General features: G+C 44.0%; 2 protein-coding genes across 2 annotated transcripts; both read left to right on the top strand.

Moving 5' to 3' along the window:
* The first annotated feature begins 57 nt into the window (after nt 1-57).
* On the top strand, nt 58-12,502 carry LOC119411265 (CLK4-associating serine/arginine rich protein). The gene is made up of 21 exons (XM_037678198.1): nt 58-162; nt 1,720-1,859; nt 2,178-2,275; nt 2,356-2,457; nt 2,845-2,924; nt 3,076-3,160; nt 3,253-3,389; nt 4,771-4,867; nt 5,050-5,128; nt 5,210-5,283; nt 5,371-5,412; nt 5,508-5,702; nt 6,006-6,308; nt 6,389-6,574; nt 7,700-7,739; nt 8,997-9,057; nt 10,519-10,577; nt 10,670-10,716; nt 10,787-10,872; nt 11,085-11,109; nt 11,968-12,502. Exons 2-21 carry the CDS (start codon nt 1,761-1,763, stop codon nt 12,008-12,010), a joined length of 1,938 nt encoding a protein of 645 aa, XP_037534126.1. The 5' UTR covers nt 58-162; nt 1,720-1,760; the 3' UTR covers nt 12,011-12,502.
* Nucleotides 12,503-14,512: 2,010 nt separating this feature from the next.
* Nucleotides 14,513-25,280, top strand: znf296 (zinc finger protein 296). The gene is made up of 3 exons (XM_037678197.1): nt 14,513-14,694; nt 18,596-18,931; nt 22,972-25,280. Exons 1-3 carry the CDS (start codon nt 14,643-14,645, stop codon nt 24,672-24,674), a joined length of 2,091 nt encoding a protein of 696 aa, XP_037534125.1. The 5' UTR covers nt 14,513-14,642; the 3' UTR covers nt 24,675-25,280.
* The last annotated feature ends 241 nt before the right edge of the window (nt 25,281-25,521 follow it).

Here is a 25,521-nt window from a genome sequence, read left to right as displayed (position 1 = left end):
TTGGTGTCCTGTGTATTTCAGCCTGCAGCGCCCCCAGCGGCCGTCTCTGGTACTGCATGCTAATGCTCTGTTGAAAGAACAGGAGGCGTGTGGCGTCACTGTGGTGCATTAGCATTTGGCTAACCGGAATTAACCCGTTTATATTTGTGGACAGTAAAACAGGTATCGAGTGAAATGCATACGCGTTGTGCAGTTTTGTGTTGTGTGTGTCGTGAAGCTGCGAGTCAAACTTTGTTTTTAATCGTTTTGTGCACAGAAAGAGCTAATGTAGCTATCATGCTAACAGGCCGGAGTTCCGCATGTTTGCGCAGGCAGGCCCCGTGTGTCAAACACCACGTAAACTTTGACGAGGACAATGTTTAATATAAAGTCTCGTCTAAAAACATGCATACTGCGCTCTAAATGAACAAGTGAAACTAGCTTGACAGCGATGACATTCAGTAGCAACGTTAGCTTCTGAATTTCTCATGTTTTCATCAGAAACTACAAAATCCTGATCAAGTATGTGAAAAATAACATTACACAGGTTTAAGAAAACGTTTTTATTAATCCCATAATGTCTAATATGATGTAATGGTACTGAAATTTCTGTTTTGGTTGGCACGTGGGTTTTGTTTAATTTGATTATTTTATTTTTTTTTACTTAATCCTAAATTTGATTAACTCAGGAACAAAAAATGTGATTGCAGTTCATTTTTAAATTGATCAGATATAATGTAAATAACCGGGGTTATCTATTTGTTTATGAACAGTTGGGTAAAAAGTAGCTAATAATGTTTTCATTGTCTTGCAGTTAAAAGGAAAACCACAAAGTTGTTAGGAGTACCAGTGGTGTTTAAAGAACAGGAATTTAATTTTAATACTAAAAAGTTAAGAGTTACTGCTTTTAGATATCAGTGGCTAAATGATGCACATCATTACCAATTATTTTAGCATATTGAAAGTTCAGATGTATGTTTAAATTAATACAAAAGACAAACATGTGACTATTATTTAGTTTTTCTGTTCGTTTTTTGTATTTGAGTCACATTTTGTGTCCTGGACTTCCAGCTAAGCTTTGTTTGCACTCACTAGTTGTGAATCATAATATATGTTCTATTGGTAGAACATTTTTAAAATTGCAGCAGCCAGGAAAAAGACAAAGAGGAGATGTGTGGATGCAGTTAGAGAGGACATGGAGGTAGTTGGAGTGAGGACAGAGTGAGATGGAGGACGACAAGCTGTGGCGACTAACATCTGAAAGATTAGTCGCGATCAAGTTTGGTGAGACAAACCAAACAAAACCTAAACGCCAAAAATTCAGTTTCTTACCTGTAAACATTGTGCTTATGTCAAGTAATCTGTCTGAAGTTCACTCTGCACAGTCCAATACTTTCTTTAAAAAAGCCCCATAACTGAACGTTCCTGACATTAACATTTATTATTTGGTTGATATTTATATTACAAGTTAGATTTATTGTTCTTCCTAATACTATTTGAGAACACAATATAATTTACTTTGGAACAGTACATAGCATTGCAGCTGTGCGGTTCGTTTTTTGGTTGACCAAAAGTTATTTCCAGTATTTGGTTTTGGCTGAAGTAACCATTCTACAGCAAAACCGGTAGATAACTTGTCTTTTTAAGATCACTAAGAACAAAAGCTTGCTTGCTACATTTAACTCGTTCTTTCTCTTTTTTCCCTCCTCTTTGTGTTTGTTTTCTTCTTCTTGTGTGCAGCAGCCGTGCCCCGACGCGCTCCCACCCCCAGCGGTGCCGTCATGTGGCAGGAGGCCCGCAAACACGAGCGCAAGCTCCGTGGCATGATGGTGGACTACAGGCGCCGTGGTGAGCGCCGGAGAGAGTACTATGAGAAGATAGTAAGGCATTTTGCTACCCTTGTAAACGTTGTGTATAAAAGTTCATGAGAATAATTGTTGAAACAATGTAGCTCTTTTGCAGCCACCTAATCCAGCTAGACTAACTCTAATTTAGATTTTATGAAGTGAGAAAACACTTAACCTTCAGCATCTTTAAAAACGATAAAGAAAAACTTATTTTACTCATCTGGCTTGACCAAAAACTGGAGTTGATACAGTTTGTAGAATGATATACACAAATATTTGGTTAGTTATATTTTTAAATTTAATTTGTTGTTGTTTATTGTGTTTTAATGATTTCTCATTTTGTCTCGACAGAAAAAAGATCCGGCCCAGTTTCTCCAGGTTCACGGCCGAAACTACAAGATCCATCTGGATCCTGCTGTGGCGCTGGCTGCAGAGAGCCCTGCAAACATGTGAGAATCACTTTTCACAGACTCTCACAGCGCATAGACTTTGATTTTTTAAATGTTTTTCCTTTTCTTTTCGTTGAAAGGATGCCCTGGCAGGGAGACGCCAACAACATGATTGACAGATTTGATGTCAGGGCACACCTGGACTACATCCCGACCTACACCCCACCTCTGCTCAGCACATCGTAAGTGTACAAATTACTTTTTAACCTGATTACCTTTAAGAACAGTGAATGCCTATTGCTGCTATGTTTAATACATTGTGTTTATGAATGAATATTGTGAAACTATTAACATTTCTTCCACACAGTATAATCTCCATGACTAAACATGATTTTGTTTGCAGTTTAAAGCTGCATTAAAAATAATATTGACCTTGTTAACTTCAAAAAAGACTTTGTGTATTTTCTGCACCTGGTCTTGCTAATAGACGCCTAAACATCAAGCCTCAGTTTTCCCAGCAAGACTTTCGTAGTTCATTAAATGTTTTATTGAAACACAGCAGCACCGAGTGTTAAACGTTCACTGAAGAGCTACATGTGACACACACTTCTGCTCCTTGTCTCTCACAGCACCCCAGAGCAGGAGCTGGAGGAGAGGAAGTGCAATTATGAACGCTACAGAGGTCTGGTACAGAATGACTATGCCAACAGTGAGTGTCACTGAATATCTTAAGAACGAGGCACATTTCATATGCTGCACACGCAGATCTCTAATGTGACTATAACTGGTGTTTTAACTTGCTCTCTGTGAGTATATTTTGCATTTGTGCTCTGCTCTTTAACTCCCTTTTGTCTTCTTAGTCTCAGAGGAGCAGTGTTTATACCAGATCTACCTGGACGAGCTCTACGGTGGCCTGTCCAAACCTAACGAGGAGGAGAAGAAGAAGTACGCAAATGCTGTAGTGGTTGGCGTCTCTGCCCTGTATTATAATTCGTCCAGCACATCTAAAAAAAACCAACCATTTTTTATTTGTGCAGGCTGGCAGAGAAAAAAGTTGCCATCGGTTACACTTATGAAGACAGCACGTTGCAGGAGCCTAACTCCCAGTCAGACAAAGATGAAGATAATTCAGAGAACAGTGAATCTGAGGAGGATGAAGGCATCCCTGATATCGGTGAGGAACAGTGACTGACAGTAATGAGCTAACTAAAACTCCAGAGACAAAACGTGTTAGATTGGACCACTGGAGACAAACACTGACTAATATGCACCAGTCACATTTGGTGTGGTTTCCCTCCATCACCTATCTGCTCTCTTAACCTCTGAGTTCATTCTTGTGTGCTTTTCTTTTCTTTTTTAGATACTAACTTTAAGAAACTTTGCTTATAAGATGAGTTTTAATCAGTAATAATTTCTAACGTGGTTTGGTCAGTGATACATCCAATAACAAAGTCCCACAGCAGGACAAAATGAGTTTAAAGAACCAAAATAAAAAGTCATAATTTGTTAGTTGTGATATATGAAGGTTTGCAAAATACTATTAAAGTAACTTTGAGATAGTCTTATATTTATCTAACGTCAGGAGCAATTTTTTTCCTAATTAAGTTGGTAATAGTTTGAGATGTAAATATATACCAGCAGATACAAAAAAGGAGCATTTTCTAATGCGTTATTAGTCCACAATTCTGTTAAAATGTCTTTCAATTGGCCCTTCAGACATGTAAACCTTTTGTACAGAAAAATCATGTGTAGAGGTTGGCACTAGAGGATAGAGAGTCGTGGAAAAAATGGATTCCCAAAACAACCAGGTGTAGGTTTTGTCATTTATTAAAGTTTTGGAGAACAGCCAGCAATCACAGAAGGATCAATGAATTCACAAGTTCACACTTATCATTGGTTTCACCTGTTTGAGGCTCTGACCCGTTCTGACTTCCTGAACAGAAAAAAAACAATCAGTTTTGTAGAAACTTCCAGCCCCGCCCTGTCCAGCTTCATCAGAATCCAGCTGCAGACAGAAGCAGGGAGACATCTGGAAGGCCAGCAGCTCTCAAGGACTCTCCAAACTTACGTCACTGTAATCATATCAGACCTTGAGGATAATAAAAACTATTTCTTGCTGTTCCTTTACTGACCGGTCACACCAAGACTGATTATTACATAGAATAAGGATCATGGAACATTTTAATATCTTTCAAAATAACAATTATGAAGCATGGGGAGCGCAAACGATACACATTCCCTTGACAAGACGTATAGATGCAAATGAAAACAGCTGGTTTAACATTTTTAGATTTTGTTTTACAAAGTAGTCCAAACTTTGAATTTAATAAAGACAAAAAACACATTAAAAATTGTAGACATGTTAGATCACATTAACAGGCTGTCACTTCCTTTTTATTGAGGTTAATTTGTAGTTTTTTGTCATATTAAATCTACCGAACGTTTGTTTACCATGAGATTTCTGAACACAACATTTTCTAACTCGGTGTGCCAAATCAGTAAATGTTTGAGTTAAACTTGATGTGTTATTGAAAGACGTGATGTTTTGTGGACAGATGTGGAGGTCGATGTTGATGAGCTGAACCAGGAACAGCTGGTGGACCTAAACAAAGTTGCAACCCCTTATGGAATGGCCGAAGGAGACTTTGTCAGGTAAATGGAACCAAACTGACTATTCTTAAATTTATTGTGGACTAGGACCTCTGCATTTGTGTAAAGCTTCAGCCACAATTAAAGTAAGAATGGACTTCAGCGCCGAGTTTTAAAGTCTTATGTGGCCAATGCTACTGACCTTTTATATTTATTTTAATTCTATAATTTGATCTATTTGTCAGGATGTTGCAGAAAGACAAGGAGGAAGTGGAAGCTATTAAACACGCCAAAGCTCTGGAGGCAGAGAGGGCCATGTACTCTGTAAGATGTAATCATTTAAATAATTACCAACTATAAAAAAAGGAATAGCAACTTTGTAATGTTTGTTTTTGATCGTCTCAGGGCCGTCGCTCTCGCAGACAGAGGAGGGAGTTTAGAGAAAAAAGACTAAAAGGGAGACAGATCAGCCCACCGAGGTAAGTTAGGTTTTTTTTTTTTTTACTGATCCTCTGAGGTTTAAACGTATTTTACGATCATTTTTTCCTCATTCTGTTGTTTTTCAGCTATGCCAGAAGAGACAGCCCAACATACGATCCTTACAAACGGTGAGCTGACCCATTGTCAGTCCGGAGGTTTCTGATTAGTTGTGTCTAAACGTTCTCTAGAATCACGGTTTTTGATTTTCTTTCATCTGTTCCAGGCCAGAGTCAGAATCCAGCTCCGAGTCCCGGTCCCGGTCTCGGTCTTGCACTCCTGGTCCTGAGAAGATCACGTTCATCACCAGCTTCGGAGGCAGCGATGACGAAGCTGCAGCGGCGACACAAACGGCCGCTCCTCACGCTGGCCACGCCCCCTCCAGCTTGCAGCACTCTGCAGGTCATAGCAGGGGCTCCCGGTCGGTAACTTTCCCTCTTCTCAACTTTTTCTTTTGGTTCGTTTTTCTCGCTCAGTCATTTAGACGTTGCCATGACCACAGCTGTTGACGCAGAGAGAATACTGAAAGGTTTTTGTGGTTGGAGAGGCGGACCAGATAAAATATTAGTGGAAACAGCTGCAGGATCAATGAAACTGTGCAGAGGAACGGTGTAATTACGAGCTCTTTATATTTAATGTGTGATGTGAGACAGAAGTTCTGTAAAGGTAGGCTAGGTGCCAAGCTCGTGTTATTACTCAAGCTCTTGTTTCTGTGTTTGTTCAGGAGACGAAGGTCGTCTTCAAGTCGCTCCCCGTCATCCTCGTCTCGCTCCTCGTCTCGGTCTTCCTCCCGGTCATCTTCCCGTTCGCGTCGTGCCCGACGGGGACGCGGGAGAAGAGATGGGCGCCGATCGCGTAGTCGTTCGCGGTCCAGACGGCGTTCCAGATCTCGCTCAAGAGGTAGAGGAGGATCCTGGAGGAGACGTGAGCGCACAAGATCACGGTCCAACGACCGGGCCAGAGACAGGGATAAAGACAGGGATAGAGACAGGGACAGGAGACGATACTCAGCGCGCAGACGAACACGGTCAGATTAATTTCCCCGCATCACAATTCTTAGTGCGTAATGAACATCTGTTACCAACGCTCTGCTGTCCTTTCTGCCAGGTCCCGCTCCAGCTCACGACAGGGCGGTGGTTCGAGGCAGAGAGGTTGGAGCAGTGGGGGGTACCGTCGGAAAGAAAGTGGCAGCCGCAGTCCCTCTCCTTCTCCCAGCCGTCAACAACACAGCCCCTCTCCTGCTCACAGAGGGTTCCAGCCTGCTACCAACTCCGTCTCTGACAAGCTGAGAAAGTAAGACCAGTAAAACTTCACTTTGAAAAGTGTCTACACTCAAAAGCACTGACCGGTTTGGACGTTGACAAATTGTTTTTAGCGTGTGGTGTCACTTTAGACACAGCTGTTCACGCGCTATTAACTCACACGTGTTGCTTTAGTCCATGAAAACTGATTGTTGCTAGTGTTCCCTGTCGCAAGGCGAAGAGAGGAACTGGATAAACCTCCGTTGGTCCAGTTAGGGCTGGACAATAATTCGATATAGATGTATATCACGATATGTTTGCTGCATGGGTTAGGTTATGTTGTTTAAAGTTAAAACTATTAATATCAACAAAGTTGAGAGTTTGATGGTGATTTCAGAATTTCTTTGAAGGCTAAATACAAATAAAAGGTGAACATTAATTTATTTGTACAGTTTTTCTGAGGCTTTTATATTGTTTATATCGATATTGACTTATATCGTTATCGACCAAAATCAAGAAATATATCGTGATAAAAGTTTTGGCCATATCGTCCAGCCCTAAGTCCAGTTCATCTTGTGAGCTGAATAACTTGAAATAAGTGAGGTCCTAACTTCCATTTTGGCGTGTTGCTGTTTCCAGGTGTAAGAAAGCTCCCTAAGGTGAAATGGGTCGCCACATCATAATCCAATATGGCCACCACCATTTATATGTAAACTGACCACCCCAATCATTTGAGGAAATTATGCTTTCTAGTTTTTATTATATACAGTACAGTACAGTACAGTACAAATGCTAGGTCTGAGCGGCGCAGTCTGCCGTGGGGGTGTGGGTTTGGCAGACCGGGTGCTTGATTCTGCTGACAGGGCAGGGCACCCTCCTTGGATAATGGTAGGGAAAACACTGTAGTGTAACTCCTACCCGCTGGATTATCTTGTACCAAAAACATTAAGGTTTACTTGTGTTTTCAGTTCCAGTCCAGAAAAACACTCATGTCAAAAACTACAAACGTTCACTGTTCAAATCCCTCAGCGACGGGGGACAGTGGCGTACTGTTTGTTTTTGACGTCTTTACCCACTAGTAATGCAGCTTTATTGTCCGTCAGAGTTGAGATGAGTTGAAATTCTCGCCTGTGAATGAAAATGTCCTCATCTGTGTGTCCTCTCCGTTTGTCCTCAGGCCTGACACTGCGGGTGGTAAAGAGACGGGAGCCTCCAAAGTCAGTAAGAATTTGATCCTGCTCGGTTTCTTGCTAAAAGCCTACGCCTCCCTCATCCCTGACAGGCTGACATGGTTGTCCATCACACTGGAATATAAAAGCTGTTGTCCACAGATTCAAATGATTTATTTTTTATTATTTCCGCCTCTATAAGTGGAAGTAGTCGACTGTTAAAACTTCACATCTGCTTTGAAAGACCAGCATCTTTGCGAATAATGAAAATGAGCTCAGATGGTTCTATAATCTCAGTATAAGTTGTATAGTCTGACCCTCTTTAAAAATGTTACATCAATAATGTTTCTGGTTTGTGAATACATGCTGAACAAGCACGTTAGAGACTGATGGTGTTGCATATCAGTGGTCATAGGATGAAGGGGATTTTTTTTTCCTTTTTAGGGAAATATATGTATATCAGGTTTTATTTATTGCACGTTTGAACACGTTTGGTAACAAGTATGTATGCATATGAAAGTTAAAATTCTTTGAACAAGATTCATATTACACGCTCCCTGAAGAATAAAGTTTAGCAAAGATTTGCTTGCAAGTGTGTTACAATCAGCAGAACTGGTCTGATTTGTGCTTATGGACGACCGCGTGGAGTATCTGGGACGGTTGTATAACCCACAGATACTTTAATTTTTTACTGGCCCTACTTTTGTTCTCAACTGACTTCCTGGAAAAGACGGAACAGTGTGTGAAAAACGTCAAGCAGGCAAATGGTCTAGAAGTTATGATGTTCCTCTGCGTTAAGTGTGCCTGCAGCGTTGTGACCTGTGAGTTTTCTTGCCTGGCCAGGTCTGAACAGCCCAATGATGGGTGTGTCGTGGAAAAAAAAAGAAAACAACAAGCGCCACTGGCTCTTTCTGAACTTCTCTAAACTTGCTGGACCTGAACTTGCTCGTGTTTCACTCTCTGACCCTCTCTCCTCCTTCAGCCGTCCTACTTCCTTTTATCTCCCTATTACACTATTGTGTGTGTGTAAATGCATTGTGTTCATCGTTCTGGAGTTCTGCGTGCTGCTGGTTTTTACAACACCCCTCCACACACACACACAACCTGCTCAGCCTAAGTGTTTGTGTTGACTCAACAAACATCACTTGTAATTAATTTATCCCGTGCCTTTTCATCTCCACCAGCTACTGTACATAAAGGTGACAGTATCCTATTTGTTTTTCAGCACGTGCACACTCACACACACACTCAAAACACACTGTCGGGCTCTGGAAGCTCGTGCTAAAACATTTCTGTCACTTGCAGCCCAAGCTGACGCCTCAGGAGCGGCTGAAGCTCCGAATGCAGAAAGCGCTCAACAAGCAGTGTGAGTGTCCCTGAATGCAACAAACTGCACAGGCCTTAAAGAGGCAGTTCAGGTTTTTTTTTTTTTTTTGAAGTGGGGTTTTGTGGAAAAGTTATGAACAAATAATGCCTTACTTAATGTAGATCACCCTTTGAACAACCTCAGGTTTGATTAGTTTCTTTCTTACCATAATAAGCTAACAGGCTAGATAAAATTAACTGCAGCTCGTTTTGAAGCTATTACAGTTAGGCCTGTCACAATAACAAATTTTGCTGGGCGATTAATTGTCCCAGAAATTATTGCGATAAACGATAATATTGTTTGAAATTTAACAATAATTGTCAAATTTTAAAAGAAATTTTGATTTGTTTTGGGTGTATTACCCTTTTTGACCACCTGATGGCAGTATAAGACTGAACCAAAGGATGGATAGTTTAGCAGCGTGTCTCTTTAAGAAAAATAGGAGGGCGGGCCCTTTGACGTGACATGTGCTGACATGGTGGCATGGCGGATACAGGTGTGGTTTGATCTCTTTAGCATAGCATTTTTCACACACAGCGTTTAATAAAAAAAATCAGTAAACAAGTTCTCAGCTTCTTTTTGCAGAGAAAAACAACTTTGCCCGAAGGCACGGGTTTCAACCGTGAATTTTTCGACAAGACGGAGGTTTATTCCCGAGGTCGACCTGTTAGCTTAGCTCCTCAGCTTAGCTGCTTTTAACGATCCAAAAACACGATTTTTGACAGTTAAAACAGATTTTAAAGAGAAGGGGAGGGGTCAGTGAAGAGCGCCGGAGTTGAGCCTTTTGTCATCCAGTGTCTTCAGAAGAAAGAGAGAGACAAGAAGAAACGATAAAGCCAGTAAATAAAAATGAGGTTGATAATTTTAATTCATCGTGCGATTAATTGATTTATTGTTTATCGCGACAGGCCTAATTACAATTTTGATAATGTCATAGCTGTTAACGTTACTTTATAAACATTTGCATAATCAGTTTAGCATTACACAACTCTTTACATTAAATCATTTGGTTCTTTGTAAGCATACCTGGAGGCAGCAGCAGCTAGCTGTAACACTTCTTGTGCAGCCTGGGGTACGTCGTGCAGGAGCATCATAATAAAGCTCACATGTAACACGAGACTTACAGCTACGTCACGGTGATGAAAAGTGCTTTTGGATGAACTGCTATGAAACTTTTAGGATAACAGCCATCCACTTTGGTCTCAGTTCCTCTCAGGCTAGCTGTTAGCTCATCAGTCTGGTCAGAAATAACTTATTTTTTCCAAACCGAGGTTGTTCAAGGCTTTATCTACAACAGGTAAGATACTTACTCTTTATAACCTGTCCACAAAACCCCACTTCAAAAGATGTGAACCGTCACATTAAATGTGAACATTCTGAACTGTATTTGATGTTTTATGCTAAATAAGGAGTTGGAAATGTTTCCCTCTTAACTCCATGTTTTATTGGTTCAACCTGCAGCCAAGGCGGATAAGAAAGCTGCTCAGGTGAAGATCCAGCAGCAGGAGCACAAGCGGCAGGTGTGTGTAAAGTATTGCCGAAACAGAAGCGCTCTCATCCTTCATCCCCCACCAGCCCCCCCCCCTCTCATTCTTTTTGTTTTATTTTACAGGAGCGAGAAGGAGAGCTACGAGCCATGGCACGCAAAATCCGTATGAAGTAAGTCGTTGAAGTGGACCGTCTGGTGTTTGTGAGCTGCAGCTGTTGGACTTACAGGTTCTGTGTTTAGGGAACGAGAACGGCGCGAGAAGGAGCGGGACGAATGGGAAAAGCAGTATGGCCGACAGAGCCACTCACCTTCTCCCTCCAAATACAGTAAGACAGAAGGTTTTCCATCACAAACTCATTTGGTTTGGTGAGCGTGCGTTTATTTACAGTAGAGTCGTCCATCGTCATAGCAGACATATTTCACCAGCTGAAGCTCCGTTTGATTTGCTGCCGTCAGTTTCAGCTGTCAGTTTTATTGGCTTTAAGATGTTAAGGCATGCGCTTGTTTTTATTGTGGCTCTGTTTCCTCTGTCCCTCAGGCCGAGAATCCAACTCATACAAAAGGTATGTAAGAAGCCGCAGGAATCCTTACAGTTCCAATGAAGCCCAGTGAATCGTCTTTTCATGTTACACAAACTCGGCCAGCACTTCGACTCTGGCTTTCTCTAGAGGCGCAGAGGGTTCAGTGGCCCAACGTTGCGAGAGTAAAATTCATTTGTTCATGAAACGCCAAGCTGTTATCTAGTTTTCCATTCCTCCTCGGATCAGGCTGCAGACTTGGTGTAGACGTTTTAGAAGTCTAGGCTGAGCTCCATCTGCCAGTCTGGATGGTTGACTCGAGACAAAGAGCTGCTGCAGCCAAAGTTTAAATTGAACGCCCGGTTTGAGCAGGTTTTTTAAGCGTTTGTCCTCTCAGATGATTATTAGAACCGGACTGTTCTGTTGGAGTCTGTTGGAGTTTATATTACGTGACGACGTGTCAGTCTGAGAGGATTATTTGCTACAGTTTTAAAAATTTTTTGTTTTTGATTTTTTTGTTTGTTTCTTTCGAACGTGGCTAAAGCTCTGGATTTTGTTCGTTGATGTACCGCTCACCAGATGGTTTCTCTTTTGTTAAGCTAAAAATAAAAAAATCCCTCATATAAAGTTACAAAAGTACTCAAACCAGCCTGTCCAGCATAAGCAGCCTTTCCACTGTCGGTCTGACGTTTGTCATCTTTAGTCGAAGCGTCATGCGCACATGAACTGTATCTCATCACTTTGCTGAGTTTACCTCGTTGTACTGCTAACACGTCATCTCATCGAATGTATGTGAAAATACTTCAATGTATCGCAGTAATGTGTACTTTCTGGTCTCGTTACGGTTATACTTTTCATTTGTTGTTGGCCGGCTCCTGAGGTTTTCGTTTTGTGTCTTTGCAGAAGGTCACGATCTCGATCACGGAGTCCATATTCCAGATACTGACGTAAGAAGTGGAAAATGCGTCGTGTCTTACAGAACCTTTAGTTGACTTTTCATCAGCGGCGACACTGTCCAGCTGGAGCCTCTTACACAAAAACATAAAGACGGACTGTGTAAACAGTAAACATCGACTGTGATCCAATAATTAGAGAAGATTTCTTCAAGCTGCTCTTTTTATTTCAGCTTCTCTGATAAAATGCTCATTTTCTTCACCTCTGCATGTTCCCTCTTCCCTCTGTGGTCACGTTCTTGGGAGCTAGTTCATCGTCAAAGTGTGAAAAACTAAAGCAACACCTGAACTTCACCTTCTCTTCCCAACACAATGCCCCCACACTATTTACATTTCTGTAACAGGAAATACCAAAAGTACGAATTGTTTGAACAAGGCTCATTTATTCTTCAAATAGGTATAAATAATTAAAACCACTGTGCAGATGAGGATTTAGTCTGCATTTAATCAGCTGTTTATTGCTCTTTTTGTACTCTGTCCTCAGCTGGCCAAGAGCAGAACTGTTTTCTCTAATGTGGAATGTGAAATACAGAAAAAAATAAAACTTGTTTTGGAATAAAGCTTTGTTTTGGATTCTTTACTTTAACAGAACAATTGTGTAAATCTGACCACTGAAGGAATGCTCACTGCCTTTCATGACGAAGCCTTAAGATCGTCTTACGAAGAGAGGACTGAGTTGTAGCCTTTTTGGTCAAGTCTGTAACAAGATGACGCCTGATGACTCGCACACAGCCACACCACAAATCAATAATTTAACTCCAAATATTTGTAAAATTGACTGAATTGTAAACAGTTGTGTATTGGCTAAAGCAGTGGTTCCCAGCTGTGGGCCTTGAGGAACACCGTCCTTCATGTTTTTCTTGTTTCTCTGCTTTTTGACGTGCCTGATTTGAATGGATGATTAACAGGCTTCTGCAGAACTTGAAGTAATTAAATCACTGAATCAAGCGTGTTGGAGCAGAGAAACTGAAACATTCAGGATGGTGTTCCTCAGGGACCGGGGTTGGGAACCACTGGGCTACGGCAGCTGCAGTGTCCATCTTTTAGATGTTCATCCTAGGTTGCTTTCTGGCAGTTAAGCTAAAATCCACCCAGGAGTTCATGTGATATTTTGCTAACAATGTTAATGTCATAGTTTTAAATGGAGATGTTACTCAGTGCACTTGATGCTCAGCTACTACCTTTTCAACTTTTAACCTGATGTATGCAAAAATATCTGTTTTCTAAAATAAGTTGGTGGCCATCTTGATTTGGAGTTGACTTTACAAGATTAGTTGTCAACATCTAATGATGAGCTTTTGAAATATTTTAACAAAATCCAACCTGTGGTTTTAGTGATATTTTGCTAACAGCCTGGCAGGGTTTATCATCATGGTTTTAAAACTGATTACAGTAAATTTTGATTTGGTTTACATGAAAACTAGTTTCCATGCCAGGCAGGGTTGCCAGATAAGAAATAATTAAGTACTGTCACTTTCAAATGATTGTATTTTGACCCAAACTGTCATGTGTGCTGAGGGTGTTTGGTGAACATGCACGGAAAAGGAGGGGATAAAGAAAAAAAGTTTCATATTTATCTGGTAACCCTGAAGCTCCGTTGCATGCATCACACATGCACTGTCTTCATGATCAGTTCCTTCCAAACTAGTGAATATAAGAATGTCCCTTTAGACCTCGGGTTTTGCTCCTACATGCTTATAAAAGGGCGAAAAGCACCAAAAATGCTCTATTTCTTATAACCGTTATGAGATAAACCTAACTGCAGCCGCCTGGACTGTAAATGTGCAATTTCACATATGGGGTGTATTGAACATGTCCGTGGGACATTCCCCCGAAAATCACTGAGACCAGGATTCAAAAACTTTCTGTTTCAGAGATCAAGAGCTGTCTTGTAAATGAACTGCCCCAAAAACATGCGTAAACAGGGTCTAGAACATGTGTCATTTTGAGTGATAGAGCTTTAGTTTTCGTTCCACCACATGTACCACATGGTGCGCGAATGACAAGATCCACGAATCCTTACATTGGGCGCAGTACTAAGTTTCACCACCAGGTGGCGACAAACACCAGCACAGAACAGCCGCCAGTTTTAAAGGTTTCCAGGACTTCGAAATAAATTCACCTGAGTTTCTGCATTTGAATGAAGCTGTAGGAGCCACAGCTGGTGAGGAAGGAAAAGCAGAAGTGAACGGCGGCCTGGTTCCGGTTTGGTTTGGAAACACCTGTGGAGAACCTGTGCGGTAGTTCCTCTGCGCTGCTGAGGAGGAACTAGACGACGGTTCTGACCAGCAGCCCTGAAAACACGAGTTCAACCAGTTTACATCAAAAATGTTCTGCAGCTACTTTAACCTGATAGGAGCTGGTGCGTTAGTCGAAGGAGGCGGAGTTCAGGGTCGGCGGGGCGGGCGGTGCTTGTCGCTCGCCCATGCCCCCTTCTCTGCCCTCCTGCGCGCGCGGGGGGTAAGAAGCGTGAACTTGAACGCCTCCTCCTCCTCAGTGCGAGTCCAGGCAGTCTTATCAGTCCGTCCCCGCCGCCCGAGTGTCTGTCCGTCAACTTATCGGAGACGGAAGGAGCAGCTGGGCTGGGCTCGGTTCGACGAAGGGGCCCAAAGTCCGCTCGACGCGATGTCCAGGCGCAAACTTGGAAGCCGACCGCAGCACCTGAGCGCAATTCAAGGTAAACCAGATATGAAGGGAGCGGGGGGCTGATGGGAGGTCCAACTGAGACGCAGGTCCGGGTTTTTGTCCATGTTCTGAGACATAACCAAGTGGACAACTGGTTGTTTCAGAGGACACTTCCCCAAAGTGTCTCAGGTTTACAGACTCTGTCCAGTCCTGGTCCACGAGGACTGCTCACCTGCTCCAGCACACCTGAGTTTTAATCAGTCCTGCTCGGTCTAATCCTGAATTTAAAGCAGGTGTGTTGGAGCAGAGGGACACTGTCTCATGATGTCCGTGTTGTTTGTCCTCATGCATTGTTGCAGTTCCCGGAGAGGAAGGACCGGTTTATTTTGGCCCGCTTTGCTCTGACAGGTCCAAACACGATTATTAATATTCTCAGGTTGGAGACAGATTAAGATTATTTGTTAATTTTATTTATGTATTTGTTCGGTATATATATAAAAAAGGCATTTCTTTCTTTAAAACAACAAACTGCTGCGTCATTTCATGCTTTTTTTTTTAATGATGGCCAATTAAATAATTAAATAATTAAATAATCCGGTAATCTCAGGTAAAGATGGACCCTTGATTAGTTTTGGGATTATAAGAAACTCTGAAAAGCAACGAGGGGCTGTGGGTTAAACGGATTCAGTTTTTGTTTTAAACAGCTCTTCACTGGAGACCAGTGGTGCGTGTCTGGTGTGACCACAGGCCCTGACTCAACCGCGTGTGTGTGCGCGCGCGCACCGCGCCTTGCAAGTCTGCACAAACAGCGCAGGCCTGAAACAGGAAAGGTGACATTTTTGAGCAGCAACTGGTGAGATCCGACTTCAGACTGTACTGTCTGTACCTGTCCTGTCCTGATACTGGGCAGGTGGATCCAGCAGGGATCAAGGTGTGCCCGTGACCGTGTTGCAACAGACTTCTGACCCCCCCACCTCCACCTCCTCCTCCTTGCTCCTCCCTCCTACCTGCTCTGGCTGCTTTGCACCAAACTGTAGCTTGAACTTGAGGCTGCAAACCACATGAGGTTGCTCTGCTCGTGTTTGGATCAGATGAGACTCACAAGGTTCTGGTCTTATCTCTTCCACCTTCACTGGTTTTCTGTCTCTTCAGAACAACTTCCTGTTCAGGAACTCCCCTCTGCTGGCGGCTGTTCTAAGTGAAAGGTGAACGCCTCGGTGGAGATCTGTTTCAGTCATAGCCGGATGCTGACAGGTTGGTGCTGAGCTGGACCGCTGTGCACCCTGCAGCCCCGTCGTGCACCCAGAGCGATCAGATCTGTGACTGCTTAAAGGAAGTGGTCAGCGTGAGCACGTTGGCCTCGTTGAGCGAAACTAGCACTTTCAATCAGGGGCCGGTTTGTTCTTTCCATTGAGGTCAACAACTGTTTGAGCTCAGCTCGTTGGCTCCAAAGGTTCTAAACTGAGAGCCAGATGAGCGATGCTCATCTTTCCTGCTGAGTTCACACACGTGGATGTGTGTGTTTTTAATTACCGCAGAACTAGTGCTTCAGAGAAACGGCCTAAAATTATTGTTATTATTATTATTATTATTAACTTTGACACTTGATAAAATCCTACCTGCACTGTTCTATTCCACCACAGGGCTAGTCAACTAAACTGCTCAGGGGGCCACAGTTACTGAAAGCCAAGAGCTCAGGGGCCGGACATCCAGTAGTTATTGTCATTAAGCAAGTTAGTTTTATGGTTTAAAATCTAGTTTAATAAAAAAATGAACCCATTGATGGGCCGAACTGAGCACACCTGTGGGCCTGATTTGACCCCCGGGCCACTAGTAGAATAACCCTGTGCTACCTTGTTGTTGTTGTTGTTTACTATATTTGTTTTGGACTTTGTAAATATTATACTTTTTGGTACTTTATTTTGTACCCTTATTGCATGCTTTCAGTATTTTTTTGTTTGTTTGTTTTTTTGTTTTTAGCGAGTCGAATCTGTTCTTCTCATCCTGAGCATTTCATTGCATTGTTGACCTTGTGTTAACCTGTATATAACAAATAAACAACATAACACAACAAAGAGGCTATAGGGCAAAATCATCTGATTTAAATAGAAGTATTTCATGATTTTTACCCCTAAGCAATCCAAGACTGGCCAAAGATGATCATTACAAGCCCAAAACAAGGTTCAAAACAAAAACAGCTGAACTTCTGTTCTGTAGCTGAAGACGTTTCGCTTCTCATCTGACGATCTTCCTAAAGTCTACATTGAATGCGAGTAGGCCTGTCGCAATAAATCAATCACATGTTAAATTAACATTATCAACCTCATTTTCATTTATCGTCTCTATCGTTTCTTCTTGTCTCTCTCTTTCTACTGAAGACACTGGATGACAAACAAAAGACTCAACTCCGGTGCTCTTCACTGACCCCTCCCTTTCTCTTTAAAATCCGTTTTAATCGTCCAAAATCACGTTTTTGGATCGTTAAAAGCAGCTAAGCTGAGACGCTAAGCTACGAGCTAAGCTAACAGGCCAACCTCGGGGAAAAAACCTCCGTCTTGTCAAATTCACGGTTGAAACCTGTGCCTTCGTGTAAAAAGTAGTTTTTTTCTGCAAAAAGAAGCTGAGAACTTTACTGATTTTTTTTTTAATTAAAAGTTTTGTGTGAAAAATGCTATGCTAAACAGCTCAAACCACATAAAGCGTCCGCCATTTTGAGAACTGAAAAAAAGGAAAGAGAGACAGCCCATGTCACGTCGAGGCCTCCCTCACATTTTTCTTAGAGACACGCTGCTCGCTCCCTCACTGTCCATCCTTCGATTCAAACATACCATACCACTTTATTTATCGAGCACTTAAAACAGCGACAAGGCCAACCAAAGTGCTGTACAGACAGAACAACAGGTAACAGTCTTATACTGCCATCCGGTGGTTGAAAAAAGGTACTACCCTCAAAACAAATTAAACGTTTCTTCTTAAATTTGACATTAATTACTAATTATTGTCAAATTTCAAACAATATTATCATTTATCGCGATTAATCGCCCAGCAAAATTTGTTCTCGTGACAGCCCTGAATGTGAATACAACTGAGAAAGCTCCTCGGATGAGAAGCGAAACGTCTTCAGCTCCAGAACAGAAGTCCAGTTGTTCTTTTGTGTTTAACTTTTTTGGATTCACCCTGGACGACTGCGAGTCTTCACCAGGATCATTACAAACCTTTGTGTTTGACAAACCAGAGTTCAAATAAAACACTTTTTTATTTAGATTTTTTTTTTCTTGTGCATGAAGCTCTGATCAGTTGATTTTTATTTTCACTGGAATGACATTTTGAACAATTTCTTATTTTGAATTTGAAAATGTAATTGTTTTATGGCATAAAATGTTTACTTTAAAGTGTTGTCGTTGCCACCACACCAGAACCAGGTAACAGAACGTCGAAGAAGTTAAAATAATCCTCCTCCATCTTGGACAGAAGTGATTCGACTCTTCAGGTGATTTTTTTTTTCTAATCGCTGACACTGAAGGTGGAAAAATGTGCATGTGTTTGGCCAAGGATGTCATGAACCACTGGACAGGTTCTGATGAACCTTTCAGGAAACCATCAGTGGACGAACGTCTGCATCTGATGAACAATTGGAGCCGTTCCAATTCAACATGGCCGCCACAGCCAGCTGGCCCTCAGGGAGCACATTAATAATATCAGACGGTTTTAAAGATTGAGCTAAAGTCTGGAGTGAGACAGACTTTAATGCTCATTCCACAAGATCTTTGCCTAAAACCCACACAGTTGGTGTTCATCCATTTAGTCTGTTAGCAAAATATCTCATGAAACACTGGATGGATTTGAATGGTTCCAGGAAGTAGTCACTGGATGTACATCTGCAGCTGATTTAACTCAAGATGGCTGCCTCGTCTAACTGATATTAATCGGAGCTCTTCTTTTTGTCCCTGTAGATGTGACAGATATGGAGGACGGTGGCGGCTTATCAGGCGACCACCTTCGTCCTCCTCAGCTTCCCGCCCCAGATGAAGGTCGCGACCTGCTGACCTGCGGCCAGTGCAGCCGGGCCTTCCCGCTCGCCCACATCCTGGCCTTCATTCAGCACAAACAGGGCGGCTGCGGCTCACGAGACGGAGCTGCCGACGCCGGCGCCGCTCCCCCCTCGCCTGCCAACAGAGCCAGGCGCCAACAGGTCGCCGGCGCCGAACCACGACCTGGATTCATCGAGCTGCGGAGGGGCGGAGCCAGGGACCGAGTCTGGGGGGAGGAGCCTGGCATGAGCAAACCAGGTAAGGGCATGAAGGAGGCACAACAAGGTGGCAGGCTGCTGCTGAGTGACTGTTGTTTTTAGTTTTTATCCACCCTCGTCTTTATTTAACAATCGCTCCTCCTTCCTCTCGAGTCCAGCTCATTAACTAGCCGTTGCCATTAGCAGAGTCGCACGAGTTAGTGACGCTCGGCCTAATTGTGTGGCGGAGGACAGGCGTCAGGAACATTCAGCGGGCACGACGGTCCCCGAGGGCGCCGAGCAGAACACCTGAGCTCCGTCTCATCTCCCTGGCTGTCAGTCTCTGAGGTGGGGTGGCCAGGTAAACATGTTGCTTCCTGCCCGCCCTGCGCAGCAGCCCGGACAGCAGAGGCTCAAACCGCCGCCTCCAAACTCACCGGGTCTTCTGTTAAGTTGAGGTGTGCAGCGTGGAACAGATCTGTCAGTCCTCCTGGCCGCTGTGACACCGTATCTCGGGACGTTGCATCATCTTCATCTCCTCCACCGTGTCCCTCAGTTCTGCCCCGAGCCGCCTGAACTCCTGGGACTCTCCTCCTGCTCCCCCCCCCCCATCGTTCCTCCCCTTTAACTTCCACTTGTTTTCATACCGACTTGTTTGTCTGAAAGCGTCAAACATTAAGCACCAATTTATCCCTGAAGGTGTTTTTATTTCTTCTTCACACTTTTCCAGTTTGCTTTAGAGAAGACGAGCGAAAACGAGACTCGGGGCGCCGCGACGCCAAGTTAAAATGTCACGGTGACGCGGATCACAAACCCCTGGCTCGTTGATGAAACTGTGAGACGGAGAGCTGATTTGGTTTTCCCGCGCAGGTCAGACACGCTGGTTGCTGAAAAGTCTGCCACACGGCAGGTACGACCGGCACCCGTGAGCACATGTCTGTCACGAAACACGCCTGCAGTTCCTTCCTTTGTCTCAACGCTCGCAGGACGCATGCATGCACCGTTTCCGTTTGTCCACAACTTCAGTTTTTTCGTCTCTGCCTCTCACTTGCAGCGAGACAGGCGAGCGGTTTAGTAATTCTCTGCCCACATTGTACAACAGCACGAGACGGAGGAGGGGAGGACCGTGTGAATAATGCAGAAGTTTGTTTTAAATGAACGTTTGAAGCGTCTCTCTGCTCGGTCGGGGCAGAACTTTCGTTGCAGGTTTAAAAAGGAAAGACTTGCTGCTCCGGAGGTTCAGATGTGTTAAAAAAATGACTGAAAGTGAAAGAGTGTTCGCCCACAGCGCACCAGCCCGCCGTCTATTTTCTACCATAAAAAAAAAAACTGTTGAGGACGGAGGAGGGGATGGATTACTGAAGAGCCACGTGCATCTGTCTCTTCCTCTTTATTTATTCTCCTTGTTTGTTTTTTCTTCTTCTCATCTGACGCCCATTTCTTCCCCCGCATCTTCAGCACACTTTGCCCTCTTTCTCCTCTTCTTCCTCTCTTCTCTCCTCCCTCCGCCTCCCAGGGGAGAAGAGATTCTGCCTGCTGCTCGTTAGCGCTCCCAGCCAATCTGCATTTTTAATTAGTAGTTATTGCTTCTGCTTAATATTCAAGTGCTACCCTGGGCCAAATGGGAATCCTTACACAAAAAAAAGAGGAGCGAGTGAAGGAAAGAGAAACCGGCTGGGTATTGTTTCTCTCCAGGACCCCGAGACAAAAAAAAAAAAACCTCCTCCCCTTCCTTCGTCACCCTTGGGGGAAGATTTGGTGTGTTGTGTGGGGGTGAGTCGGGGTTGGAGGATGGGTCTGGAGTACAATTTGAAGGGTGACATATTTCCGTGGTGTCTCTTGGCCCTCCCTCACGCTGCGTTACAATCTTTTTATCTCTCTTTAGTTTTATCTCCCGAGCCCTGACCTACCTATCGCTCTTCATCTTTTTCCTCTTCCTCTTTTTTTTTTTTTTTTTTTTTTTTTTTAACCACGAGTATCTAAACTTCTGGGTTTCTCCTCAGGCTAGGTTAAAGGACACGAACACCACCGCTCTTCTCATCTCCAGACGGAGGGAGGGCGAAGAGGGAAGGGGAAAAAGAGAGAAAGAAACAGTTGCTCTCTTTTTCATCTTCCCTCCCTCCTTCCCCCCCATCCCTCCCCCACTTATTCCAATAAAATACAGAAGGATTTGACTTGAGGAAACATGAAAGAGGCTTATACCAGAGTCGGCTTTGAACCTCTCCAAAAAAAAAAAAAAAAAAAAAGAGAGAGAAGTGTATAAAACAGTTTTCCCTTCGTTTTGGGGATCTTCTCTCCAGTTGTGATTTATGCAGAAAGGCCTCGTTTGTCAAGCGGGCTGAGTCAGAGCCTGATTTACATAAAGCGTTCGTTTTCTTCGTTCTGCTAATTAGCAATTTGCAGCTTAATTGGAGAGCGGCTCTCGGTTAGGAGACAAAGCTATCCACGTTTAAAAATATCTCCGGATTTATTTTGCAACGCTGTTCTTTTTCTTTTTTTTTTTTTTTGTGACCAATTTTCTTTCTTCTGTCGTTCATGCCGTTCTTCACACCTTTTTCACTTGTTTCTGTCCTCGTTTGGGCCACGTCCTTCATCGCTCCGCTCAGAGTACAGTGCCTCTGTGGGCTGTCATTGGGCAAAAGATGCTAAAATAAAGAGGTTTGATATAAATAGGGGGTCTTCTTCCTGCTGGTTTGTGAATGTGGTTGACCTTATAAAACCACAGTATTTCTCAGTTCGTCAGTTTCACTTTGCTCTCGTGAGTCATGAAGTACACTCTATGTTTTTAAGTCCTCACCTTGTTGGAGCCTGACTACACTCGGGTGGAGACAAACTGTTTGCAGGCAGCACAGAAGTGGAGTTGTTTTTCTTTTTTCTGCATGATATTAATTTTTGGGATTCTGCACCAAAAGATTAAAGTTTTAAAGAAATGTCTGAGTGAGCAGACACGTGTTCTGCACAGTTCCTGGTCAGACTCGAAGTAAAAACATGATCCTCCTGGTCCGAAATGTAAAGCCAATATGAATGTTTTAAAAAGTTGCAGATCTTTCAGAAGCCACATTGGGGCGGCTCCTGTAGCTGTTCTGAAAGCTGTTTTTTTTTTTTTTATTATAATTTTGTGCAGTTTGTTTTGTTTGCTCGCTCTTTAAAACTAAATATTTTTGAAAATTTTACCGTGTTTTTCGGACTATAAGGCGCATTAAGTGAAACAAAACAGATAAGTCAAACTTTATTCAACTCATTCACAATAACCACATCAAATCAGTTCAAGGTCAGTAAGCACAACCAGAATTAATGCACCTGATTATAAGGCTCACTATTGATTTTTGAGAAAATTAAAGGATTTTAAGTGCGTCTTATAGTCCGAAAAATACGGTAGTTATACATAACATAAAAATTTAGAGACGTAAGATATAATTGTCATCTGTATACAGACGCATAGAGCATAGTTTCTGCAGTTCTCTTGCTCTGAACAAAAAACCCGTTTAGAAAACGTGAATGCTGAGTGTTGAATAAAATATGTGAAAGTAGCTGAAGAAGTTGAAATGCTTCGACTTCTTCAGCTACTTCAAGTTCTTGTAATATTTACACTTCAGCTGTTCATTAACCTTTTGAGGAGTTGAACTTTTAGAAGACAAAAAACAAAGTTTGCAGAAGAGATTAACAAGTAAAAATAAAAGGTTGCAGTTATTTTAAGTGAACAAAAACAGTGAAGTTCAAGTGGTATTAAATTAATTGGTATTAAAATATCTTCATATTATTACCAAGAAAGCTATGCTCCTAAAAATCTCACTTTTTAAGGCTAATAAGAAATAATGGGTCACGTCATTGTGGCTGTTTGGACTCCTGAGCACATCTCTGCACCTGAAGTTACCAACAAAATGACCCATGGCATCTAAAGAACCAGTGATTAGTTTACCAACAAAAGGAACTAAATGAAGAAAGAATGAATAAAAACTACTTCACTGAGGTTAACAGCTGTATAACTTAGTTTCCGTCGACATTATTCTGTGGTTTTGACGGAGCTCAAGATGTTTGACATATTTGTACTGCAACATTTACCATCATCTATTAAACCTCCTCGTCCATCTTTGTTCGCAGCGTCGGAGGAGCCCCCGTTTTTCACCTGCCTGCAGTGTGAAGGTGTGTTTTCATCCGCATGGACGCTCCTGCAACATGCGCAGCACGCACACTCCTTCAGCCTCTATCAAGAGGACGAGGGGGAAGACGCGGACGTGGGAGGAAGAGGAGCAGGGAGAGGGCTCCTTGAGGAGAACAAACCTGCAGCAGCTGTTCTGGACCCACGCCACCTGAGCCAAGCTCTCGCCTCGGCCTTTCAGCGGGGTTCTCATCAGACGCACTCCGCCCCTGCCGCCTCCTCTGCCGCTAACCTGCAGGGAATAAACTTTTCCGTGCGGCTCAGAGAGCTCGCTGAAGGGAATAACGCCATCAGTAGCTCCCTCATGGGCCTCATGTTGTCGCCGTCCTCTTCTCCACCGGCAGCTTCTACCTTTCCTCAGACCAGTTCCCTCCAGGCGGACTTCCACTGCGAGGTTTGTGACCAGCACTTCCTCTCCCTGCGCGCCTTGTCCGCCCACCGCCGGACTCACTCTTGCGAGAGACCCTACCACTGCGGAGTGTGCGGGCAGGCCTTCGCTCAGAGCGGGCAGCTGGCACGTCACATAAGGAGCCACCACCGGCAGGCTGCAAGTGGAGGAAGTGGGTGTGAGTCGGTGGAGACGATCACTATGGAGGAGGACGCTGGGAGGCAGAGGGTGAGAGGGAGGTTTCAGTCTGCAGGAGTAATGGGAAAAGGAGTTCAGGGCTCCTCTGAGCTGGACCTGACCCTCCCCAAGCACCCCTCCTTAGCTTCAGGGCTAATGCTGCTGAGCTCCCAGCTCAGACCATCAGACAGGGAGCTGCTCAGGCTCTACCAGAGCCACCGAGCTGGAGCAGAGGGAGGCGAGGAGGAAGTAGAGGGGCAAGGGGAGCCCCAGCCTTCCCTGCCTTGTGCCAGTCCTTCAGACGGCTCGTTGGAGAGCGGCGAGACGGGAGGCAGCGGCGAAAGCGGCATCGCGAGTGGCAACTGCACTCCCAAACGTCCAGAGGCGGGCGACAGGACGCGAGGAGTCGGAGAGTGGGAGAACGAAAGAGGAGAGGAGTGGACTCCCGCTAAAGTCAGCGAGACGGTGCAGGAGTGGCAGAGGAGCGCAGCAGGGGGAGCTGCTAACCCCGGAGCTAACGGTGGCGCAGCTCCTGGTTCCACTGGAAAGAAGAAGAAGGACGAGGCCTGCGAGTTCTGCGGCAAACAGTTCAGGAACAGCAGCAACCTGACCGTGCACCGCCGCAGCCACACGGGCGAGCGGCCGTACCGCTGCGGCCTCTGCAACTACGCCTGCGCTCAGAGCTCAAAGCTCACGCGCCACATGAAGACCCACGGTGCCCAGGGAGCAAAGGCTTCTTTCCTGTGCCAGCTGTGTTCCGTCCCCTTCACGGTCTACGCCACCCTGGAGAAACATCTGAAGAAGGCTCACGGCCTGAGCCACGCCAGCGTGGGAGCGTACGCACAGGCCAGCGCCGCGGACACTTTAGCTGCTTTAAGAGTCAAAGAAGAAGCGGTGGTGGTGAAAATAGAAGTGGACGAAAGCAGTTTGGACGTGGAGAGCAAAGTGAGGAGCGACGTGGTGGAAAGCATGGAGGTGGAAGAGGAGCAAAGTCACACACAGTACGTGGAGCGCAGTCCAGCTGCAGCTGAAGATCTTCCACACGACGGCAACGCAGAGGCTTTAACTTCTACTCTCTGAGAGAGGAACAAGCGGCACTTAACTCTGTTTAACCGCTCCATGCAAATAGACGTTAAAAGAAGCTGCAGCACTTGGTCACGGCAGCAGGGAGCCTCACTGCCCTGCGCGGCGGCTACAGCTGCCATATGCAAAGCTGCTGGTTGGAGCTAAGTGCCTACAGTTCGCTCAGACCACAGAGAAAAACAAGGCCGTGACATTCAGCAGGGAGATTACCATAGCTCATGAACAGGAAGTGCGCCGCCACACGACACAGGAAACCGATCACCATGTTGCAGCGCAGGATGCAAAAGACTTGCAGTTGTGCCCCTGGTGACCCACTGGACGGATCCAAGCGGACATTACTTAATAATCCACGGTAAACAAAATAACGCCTAGCAATAGAGCAACGTTAATATATTCAGCTCCTGCAGAACGTCATATTGTGCTACCTATAGCTGTTTTCTTGTGAGAAGACCTTTTAAAGACTTGTGAACCGACGCAGGGCTCAAGTGAATCCAAACACTGTCCGCCTGCAGCTCGTCACGCTCCTCTTTTTTTTTTTTTTTTTTTTTTTTTAAGGAGCTTGGTTGTCACAACACTTGTCACTTAATGTTTACAAGGCTCACGGGGGCCGAGCGAGGTGGCGCTCCTGTAAACATGAACAACTTTCTGCTCTTTTCTTTCCTTTCGTTTTATACATGTGAATATGGAGACTTTAAAGTCTCACCTACTGATGTTCTGTGTCATTTGTTTCTATGCATAAAAGCCAGCAATTTTACCGTCTCGTGAAACGACTGTGTACTTTTCATTTTATTTTTCCTCCCTTCTTCTTCTTTTTTTTTTTTTTTTTTTGTTTGTTTACATTTTT

The sequence above is a fragment of the Nematolebias whitei genome, chromosome 6, assembly GCF_014905685.2.
Source record: "Nematolebias whitei isolate Nwh7 chromosome 6, NemWhi1, whole genome shotgun sequence".
Classification (NCBI taxonomy): Eukaryota; Metazoa; Chordata; class Actinopteri; order Cyprinodontiformes; family Rivulidae; genus Nematolebias; species Nematolebias whitei.
The sequence above is the reverse complement of the archived record's forward strand: the minus strand, read 5'-3'. Positions and strand labels throughout refer to the sequence as shown.

What these genes read in the sequence shown, in the direction of transcription:
- LOC119411265 (XM_037678198.1), top strand. Translation starts at nt 1,761, where the DNA reads ATGTGGCAGGAGGCCCGCAAACACGAGCGCAAGCTCCGTGGCATGATG. An exon ending in AGACAGATCAGCCCACCGAG is followed by an intron (nt 5,284 to 5,370) that starts GTAAGTTAGGTT and finishes GTTGTTTTTCAG; the next exon opens with CTATGCCAGAAGAGACAGCC. An exon ending in TCAGCGCGCAGACGAACACG is followed by an intron (nt 6,309 to 6,388) that starts GTCAGATTAATT and finishes CCTTTCTGCCAG; the next exon opens with GTCCCGCTCCAGCTCACGAC.
- znf296 (XM_037678197.1), top strand. Translation starts at nt 14,643, where the DNA reads ATGTCCAGGCGCAAACTTGGAAGCCGACCGCAGCACCTGAGCGCAATT. An exon ending in GCACCTGAGCGCAATTCAAG is followed by an intron (nt 14,695 to 18,595) that starts GTAAACCAGATA and finishes TTGTCCCTGTAG; the next exon opens with ATGTGACAGATATGGAGGAC. An exon ending in GCCTGGCATGAGCAAACCAG is followed by an intron (nt 18,932 to 22,971) that starts GTAAGGGCATGA and finishes CTTTGTTCGCAG; the next exon opens with CGTCGGAGGAGCCCCCGTTT.